The sequence below is a fragment of the Crocuta crocuta genome, unplaced genomic scaffold, assembly GCF_008692635.1.
Source record: "Crocuta crocuta isolate KB4526 unplaced genomic scaffold, BGI_CrCroc_1.0 scaffold290, whole genome shotgun sequence".
NCBI lineage: Eukaryota > Metazoa > Chordata > Mammalia > Carnivora > Hyaenidae > Crocuta > Crocuta crocuta.
The window spans coordinates 8117115-8125709 of NW_027527429.1; the positions used below are offsets into that span (position 1 = coordinate 8117115).

Genomic DNA, 8595 nt, shown 5'->3' on the forward strand with positions numbered 1-8595 from the left:
AAAAACAAAAGCACCAGTAAAGAAGCGTGTATTTACAAAGGTATGTACTGCAGCATTGTCTGACAAAGCAAAAATCTGGAAAACTGTGCATCTAGGGCATTAAAAAGATCCAGTTTGCCCTGCTGGCTGGCCTAGAGTGATTGCCAGAAAACGTTAACAAGAGCAAAGAGAACATGTACGTGTGTGCTTATATCTATGATCTATGCTACCTCCTTTTGAAAAACCAGTGTTGATGAACACATACACGGATATATGTGTATAATACATGTATAATACTGTATATTAATACACGTATAATACTGTGTGTGTGTATCTTACAAGAACAATACGAAAGCACAAACACATAGTAACAAGGGCCATGGGGACAGCAAGGGATAAGCTCCTGCTGTCTTCCCAGGAGGGCGCCTCTCCTGCTTCCCTGACCACATTTTTCTCGTCGTCACTCCATTCCTCTTTCCTGTCACCCTAGGCTAGGGAGGCTGGGGAAGTCCTCCAGGGACAGCCATGTCCCGGTATTTTTGCGGTCTTTGGAATTCCTACAGCACGTCCCGTTTCTATCACATTCGAGAACCTATAATTATATATTTATTTTCTATTATTTGTTGTTTACATGTGTTCACACAGGTCTCACAGGAGACAAAATCATGCAGTGGTCATTTGCGTGGACTGGTGAGTCGGACCCCTGGGTGCGATTCCAAGCTCCATCACTGTGGTTGTGTGAACTCGCTAAGTGAGGTATTTTCTGTTTTCCCATCTGTGAAATGGGCACAACGGCACCCATGGCAGGGTTGTTGTGAGGAGATGAGCAAATGCACGCATGGCGCCTCGAACAGCGCCCGGCACCTGGCACCGCCACAACCATGAGCTGCGATGATCAGAATCATTATTTTATCATCTCACTTATCCAAATGTTAAAACTCCTGGAGGTATTTTAAGCCCAGAGACTCTTTTAGATTTGTTCTGTATCCCTTCCTCATTATTTCCTAGAATGATGTTATGCCAAATATTTGTTGAATAAATAAGTGACTCTTGGTGTTGAGAAATCTCTAAAGAAGGAGACTGCTGAGCAGGCTTGTCACCTCCAGGGCAGCCAGAAAGTCAGTGTCCCTGCTGATCTCACCTGGCACTTAAGCCTGTTTTGTTAAGAAGGGAGGCTATTTGTCTTAAATTCGGTCTTCTCAAACAGCACAAGAAGGCTTTTATTGTACACTTATGAGCTAGACACTTCACCTTGAACTGTAATCAGGAAATGAGCCATTTGTGGTGGGAACACGGAATCAGGGTTCCTGACCCCTGCGATTTATCATCAGCTCTTTGGGAACATAAGGCAAATGTTTAACATAAAACTAAACTGTATCCGGGGCGCCTGGGTGGCTCAGTCGCTTAAGTGTCCGACCTCGGCTCAGGTCATGATCTCATGGTTCGTGGGTTTGAGCCCCGCGTCGGGCTCTGTGCTGACAGCTCAGAGCCTGGAGCTGCTTCGGATTCTGTGTCTCCCTCTCTCTCTGCCCCTCCCCCACTCACGCTCTGTCTCTGAAAAATGAATAAACATTAAAAATAAAACTAAATTGTATTAGATGACACATGTCTTTGAAGCACCTGGTGAGATGCATTCGAGCCCCTACACGGTAGCTGTCATCTGCCTCTTCCTGTGTATGCACTGGCCAAGCCCATCTAACGATGCTTTTATTTCTCTGGAGGTGTAAACGGGTCTGGGGACTTGTGGGCCCAGAGAGCATCAGAAGCAATTTAGAAAATAATGAAAACGCCTGGCCTTCTGATGCCATCTTTTCTCGCTGCTCCTGCCCAGAACGTTCCACCTCTCCCTCTTAGCCGGGTCCTTCCCAGCAGTATTTTCATCAGCTTAGGTATCTCCCAAACCAGAACGGAACACAACTGCCCCGCTTACCCGCTCTCCCACTTGCTCTCGTGCTCACGGCTGGATTCGTGGGAAGAGCTGCATATATTTACCGGCTCCATTCTCTCACCTCCCACCTGCTCCCCAACTGCTCAGTGTGGCTTTTGCCCCATTAGTCTTCAAGGGTGCTCAGCACCCACCCTCCGCCCTCCACCCACTGAATCTGGCACACCCTCTCTCTCACTTCTCACTTCACATGCGACTCTGCGGCCCTCCCCGCTGACCGGGACCTCTCTGCCTCCCCCACGTTTCCTCCTCCTGGCCTCCAGGTAGTTTCCAGTGTCAACAAAGAGGGCGTATCTCGCCACACCTTTCTGCTACATGTACACAGAAGTACATACATCATTCATCAGGATGTGTATTTATGTTTGTTTCCTTTCTGAATTTGAATCATAGTGTTCGCATCACTTTGTGATCTCCTTTTCCTACTTGACGTTATACCCTAGGTGGTCTACAAGTCAAAAAAACATCCCTGATGCTACCTTTACAACTTTTTATTTTGGCATGTAAATGTCTGTCTATCAGAGGGAAGTGTTAGCACATCAGGACAAGTCATTACATTCTTAGAAATCAGGAAGCTCAGATTTGGCATCTGGGGGTTCTCTGGAGTTTCCAGGGCAGCCAGACCAGTGGCCGCAGTTGCCGGTGCACAGATTTTAACTGGATGTAAGGTAAACGGAGAATAATTCCCCTTGGCTTCCAGCCCCACCCAGAGAGAGCCATGTTATTTTTAGAAGCATCGAGCAGCTCACTGAAAACACACCAGGCTCCGTTATCTGTGTTTGGGGTTTCAATATGAAATTTAAAAACTTTTACATTGCTAAGCAAGAGGACATGTGACTCAAAGGTCCTGAAACTACTTTTGCCGTCTCCCTCAAAGCTGTCAACTTGGGAGGCCGTAGCCATGTCACGACAACACTGCCCCTTCCTCTAGTGATCTCTGGAAATTTTCCTTGGGCCTAAGCATCATTCACTTTCCTTTTTCTTTCGAATTTTAAAAGTAACACCCACTCTCGGTTTGCCAGCTGAGTAAAACACAGATGGCCGGAGCCTTCCGTGGGTCACCCTTGCTAACACTCTGCGGTGCTCTGTCTGCAGGGGTGAAGAGAGAGGGAAAGTCCAGGATCTGCTGACTGGAGTGCGTCGCAAAGCGTCATGTTCCGGCCCCAGAGGCCAGATCTGCTCCTTACAATTTCCCAACTGAACGTCTCTTAGGAGTCTTCTGAAAGTTCTAGTTTTCACAACAAGTATTCACAAACACCAGCCTCTTAAAATAAAAATCTGCACAGGGTAGCCAAAGGTCCAGAAAATTAAAAGATCTCCATAGGAGCGCCTGGCTGGCTCAGTCGGTGGATATGTGACGCTTGACCTCAGGGCTGTGGGTTCGAGCTCCGTGTTGGGTAGAGAGAATACTTAAAAATAAAATCTTAAAAAAAAAAAAAAAAAAGATCTGTATATTCCTTATTTTTAGTAGACCACAATTGTTTCCACAGGTATATTTTCCAAAGCTGAATTCTCATCATTAATAGAACAGTGGAATCAAATGTGTTTTCCCTTGCAATTCAAAGACAAAGGGCTTAATGGCAACAAAACAAAACAAAAAAATCCAGAGCAAACAAAACAGACTGCAAAGATAACTTAGGAAGAGGACAAATAGATCTTGAGGAGAACTTTTGGACATCATGACAAAAACTCAGTGGAATTAAATAATTAAGATATTAACTCAAAATGTAGTTTAAACTGTACTGACGGGGCAAGGAACAAAGATGGTGTCTTATCACAGCGCCGAGAAGGCTGTGCTAGGGAGCTGGGTCCTCTCCTGAGGCTGGCGAACAATGGCCGACAGGCCAAGATGCCTGCTTTTGAAAGGCCAGCGAGCTGAGAATGATTTTTACATCTTTCGAAATTTGGAAAAAAAAAAAGAAAAGTTTAGTGACCCACAAAAGTTAAATGAAATTCAAATTTTAGTGTCCAGAAATAATACAATTCTATGGGAAGAGAGTCGCCCTCACCCCCTATGTACTGACAGCTACTCCAGCAGCAGATTTGAGTAGCTGAAACAGACCACATAGCCTCCAAAGCCGAAAATATTTACTACTTTCCTCTTTACAGAAGAAGTCTGCCAAGCCCTGTTCTAAACCAGATTTTACTGCCATTGACTCTGTGTGACCTTAGGCTGGTCTCCTCCCCTCTCCGGATCCACCTTTGCAAAGGAAGGGGCCTGGAGAAGGTGCTGGCCAGGATCCCCAGCCGAGGTCCAGAACTGCACTTGTCCGACAAAGCCGCCGGAGCAAGAATGCCCACTAGTGCCACCTACAGCTCAGGAAGAGAATGGCAGGCGGGCGGCTGCCTGCGGGAGGGACGATCACTGGGCAACCTCGGCACAGCCTTCTTCGGTGGATGGATCTTCAATGAACTACCTCCCCCAACTGGTGCCAGCAGTGGACAAAAACCTGACTTTACAGACGTTCTAAACCGAGAGACCACAACTCCGAGCAGAAACATCTCCTCCAGCACTCACTTCAGGAGTAACTGCTCTCCATGAAACAGAAGGAAGGCAAACCATGTATGACCACCGAGAAGTAGGCGGAGTAATGTGTATGTGCTTTCTAGGTCTGAAGGGAGAACAAGGAAAAAAGCTCATCATCTGAAGAATTAAGCTCTGGCCCGTGAGTCACCATTCTCTCTCCGCACCTCATGAGACTCACCTACATTACTTCTGAACCCTCTCGCTGTAGAAAACCAGGTAAGCAGATTTTTCACGGCCGAGGAAACCCATATTGAAACCATGCAAATAAAAGAGCAAAGTGGTTGGTTCTGTCTGCTCTGACCCAAGCCTCTCAGCCTAGAGATTCCCACAGTGAGCCTCTGTGCCCGACATTCCCGAACACGAGGAAGACCAGGGGAGGCTCGTGCCCCTTCGAAGCAAAAGACTCCTGTTGAAGAACTGCTGTCTTCAGCCTCCCATAGACCCCCCCCGCCCCGAGTGCCGCGGAGTGTGGCACAAAACCCACCCAAGGGGTGGGAGGGCTTCTTCAGACGTGGCCACCCCGCAATCCTCCCACCTCGAACCCTCCTGTTGGCGGAGTCTGCCGTGCCCCCAGTCTGGGCCGGTTTTGTGATGTGCCCCGAGCAGAGCACGGCAGAAGGGATGCTCTGAGACAGCTGAGCCTGGAACAGGATTGGAAGCTTTCACTTCCTCCCCCTTGGAGCCCAGCCACCAACCGGTGAGGAACTGTGAACCTGACCACTGAGCGATTAGAGGCCACGCGCAGAGGCCATGGAGGGTGTGAGGCCGGCTTAGACGTGGGACCACATGAGCCTCAAGGGAGACTGGCTGAAGCCCCCTGCAACTGAGCTTAGCCAAGCTCCAGAACTGTGAGAAATAATGCAGCAGGAATCAAAACCTCCATTTCTGGACTAACTCTTCAAGGGAAGGAAGAGACCCAATAGTTTGGCACAAGTTTTCTATGTGGTGTCAAGAGCCTCCAACTTACTTCATCATCTTCTTCTTCATCATCATCGGATTCAAGAACACCATCCAGTTGCTCTTCTATAAAGAAAAAAGTAAATGAATGGCTGCAAACACAGGTGGGAGTATTGGCCAACAAAATCCTTTGGCTGCTGCAGAGATGCATAAACACGCAAATTAGGTTCCATCAGAATGATCGGTTTCTGGTGTCACTGTAGCCCTGAACTGCGATTGCCCCAAGCAGTTTAAATCTCTGCCCCCACTTTTACCAGAACGCATTGGTAGTGGCCCGAGCAAAGTTAAAAACCAGCATATAACTTGAGAGGAATTTGGAAAAAAGACACTGAACTAGTATTGCTAGGCATCGTGCTTGATGCTGAACACGCGTTATTTCCTTCCTCCGTACAAAGATTTTGTTGGCGCTTATCCCCATTTTATAGAAAATAGCAAATGGAGGCATATAGTGGGTAAGAGATTTGCTTACGGTCACACACCCGTAACAGAGCTGAAATTCAACTCAAGTCTATTTTTAAATCCCATGATTTTCCCACAGAGGCTGGGGTAGTGGCTGTGGCAGGCAGGGCTCCTAAAGGCTCCCGTGGTTCACTGCTAGATCTGAAAAGAGTTTATAAAGGAGGGATAATAGCAAAATGGAACCCAAGGAAGAATGAGCCTCTGTTTCTTCATCTGTTAAATGGGTATCAGACCACCTACTTCCTAGGGTTGTTGGGGGGACTTTACAACACACCAGAACTAAGCCACCGGGCCCAGGGCCAGGTACACAGTGGGTATTACAGAGAAGTTTGGTAACTTTCTCCTCCATGAAGCCTTCCCTGATCCCTCACTGAGCAGTCACCTCTCTTTCTGCTGAACACACTCAGCATTTTCTCTAGACAGCACTCTGTTAGAGAGCAGTGCTAGCCAGTAGTAGATGGTAGTCTGACAGTACTTGCCACTTTGGGATGAGCAGTTCAGTCACATATGAATGGCTATGGACCTGTCTGGGCATCGTACTGAATCGTCAGTCCCTGAGAACACAGCACCCGGCTTACTCATCCCTCTATCCCTTCTGCCTCTTCCTTACGATCACTCGTTTCCTGAACAGATGACATGAAAGTAAAGAGAGCCTGAGAGAAGAGGAGAGGAAGTCAGATAGGAAGTAAGAGGAAAGGAGCCAAAGGTTATTCTTGAAGAGACTGCTCAGCACCCCAAAACCATTCATAGAAGGGAATACGTAGAAACCCCGGGACCCCCACTGTCCCCTACACAACCCTCATTCTACAGGGAAGCACGCCACTGGCTTGGCTGGACCAAGGCCAGCAGGACACCGACTTCTGCCCCCACCGCAGAGGCTTGCACGCCTCCATGCCCATCACGGCCCAACCGCTGTCATGGAACACTATTAAGTCAAGAAAACTACTTTGCAGATGGGGAAATTATCCATTGTGCATTTGAGCTGAAGCTCCATCACCTAACTTCCGTCCGCTCCCCGCGCACACAGAGCTCTGCTCCGTTCCACCCGCAGTAAATGCCTATCAAGAAGGTGGCTTCCAAAATGGGGTTGCTGCTGGATCCCTCAATGCTAGACATTTCTTTTTCCAACATAGAAATGCCCCCTCCCACTTTTTAAAAATGAATCTTAGACATTACGTGGGGAGGGGGGGGAAGCCTGGTCCAGCCACACCCTCTCCCCTGAGCCTGTTGGTTCAGGCCGCTCCTATTCCACAGAACAATCCAGTCCTCTGAATTTAAGTACCTTATAAACCTCAGCTCCTCCTCCCCGGGGTGACGCAGACATCAGCCCTGCTTCCCACACTGTTCCCTGGGCTGTGGCATGACCACCTGCCCTCACCCCAGTAGCTAACATACGTGGTGCTTGGGGCCACCAGTGCCCCCCTTTCCTGCGGCCCAGCTGGGGACGCTGGCTCTGTCCTGGTCCTGTTCTGCCGTCAGGGGTGGCTGGTATCTGCCCGGCCCCCTCCTCGAGGGCCGGCGTCATTGATGAGTTTCCCTGCTGCTGCTTGTGGCGGTCACCTCTGCTTGCCATGTCCCTTACGCTTCCCCAGGGCAGTCCTTCCCCACCTGTGGGGTTAGGTTCCTAAAATACACTGGAAGTTTTGTACTTGGAAAGCTTGAAACTTTATAAGGAAAACAGGACTAGTGAAGTGGGATGGGCGTGAATGTATGAAAACCCACACATGTTTTACATGTTTACTAAAATAGAACAAGAAAGCCAATACGCTAAATAAAGATTGTGGCGACACCACCTTACATATCTTACACTAGGAAACTACTACTAATTCATACTCTACTGTTAATGTCTACTTGAGGATGAAGTCCGAACTGGGTGTAAAGTCCAGTTCTCCCCTCTCTGGCTTTCGTAGTGATGCTGGTATACTCATTCATTCTGACTCGATGCTCATGATCCACATCCTAATGTCTCATCCTCCATTCAAATGTTCAATGACTTTCTAATTTTGTTTCAAAGTATCAGACTCCTAAGTAATAGGGTCTCTGGGGACCTGTCACTGTCCCATGGATACAGAATAACTGAAGTGCTTGAGATAAAACAAAAAAAAGGAATCCCTTTGACGCTCATTATTTAAACTGGAACTTACTGAGCAAAGCAGGTGTATCTCAAGCCCTTCCTGAACATACGAGAGCTCCACCCATGATAGCTTCTTGACAAAGCACATCCCTCACGGAAATGTCAACCGGCCCTCCCTCTTCACATTCTTCAGCGTGTTAGTTCAAGGGCCGGTTTTACGTAGTAAGACAAAGAGACGGTTTGGGGCCAGAGAGCAAGGGGGACCACCCCTGTGTCTTGGCTGCCAGGAAGGAGGGGAGACTGACAAGAAAATGGAGGCGCATGGGTCTTGACAGACTGAAACACAAAGCCAGCCTTGAAGAAGATTCCTGGCCCAAAGGTGACCCGAAGCCACAGAGGACCCCTGCTGGCCTGGGAGGGAGGCCTCCCTCCTTTCCAAACACTGGCCTCTCTCACGCCCAGAGCAGGCGAGGGAGGAAGTATATTTTGCAGCCATGTCTGCCCAGCAGACTGGGGGCTCCAAGTCAGAAATGCAGCTGAGGCAGAAAGTAAAGGTCTACTCCTTGTGCACCTGAACTTGGGATGGATCATCTCTGCTTTGTAAAAGCCCGGTGCAGGGGGGCGGGGGTGTGTGGAGCGCTGGGGGGGGAAGGGTGG

The 8595-nt window shown here is 48.5% G+C and overlaps 1 protein-coding gene across 7 annotated transcripts in view; it reads right to left on the reverse strand.

Moving 5' to 3' along the window:
* The window catches only part of ARMC9 (armadillo repeat containing 9), a 146921-nt gene that overhangs the window by 65685 nt on the left and 72641 nt on the right, over positions 1 to 8595 (reverse strand). For all 7 annotated transcript variants that reach the window (XM_077758062.1, XM_077758054.1, XM_077758033.1 and 4 more), the window contains one exon: positions 5416 to 5471. In XM_077758062.1, coding sequence (XP_077614188.1) covers positions 5416 to 5471 — 56 coding nt within the window. The remainder of the gene's footprint in view (positions 1 to 5415; positions 5472 to 8595) is intronic.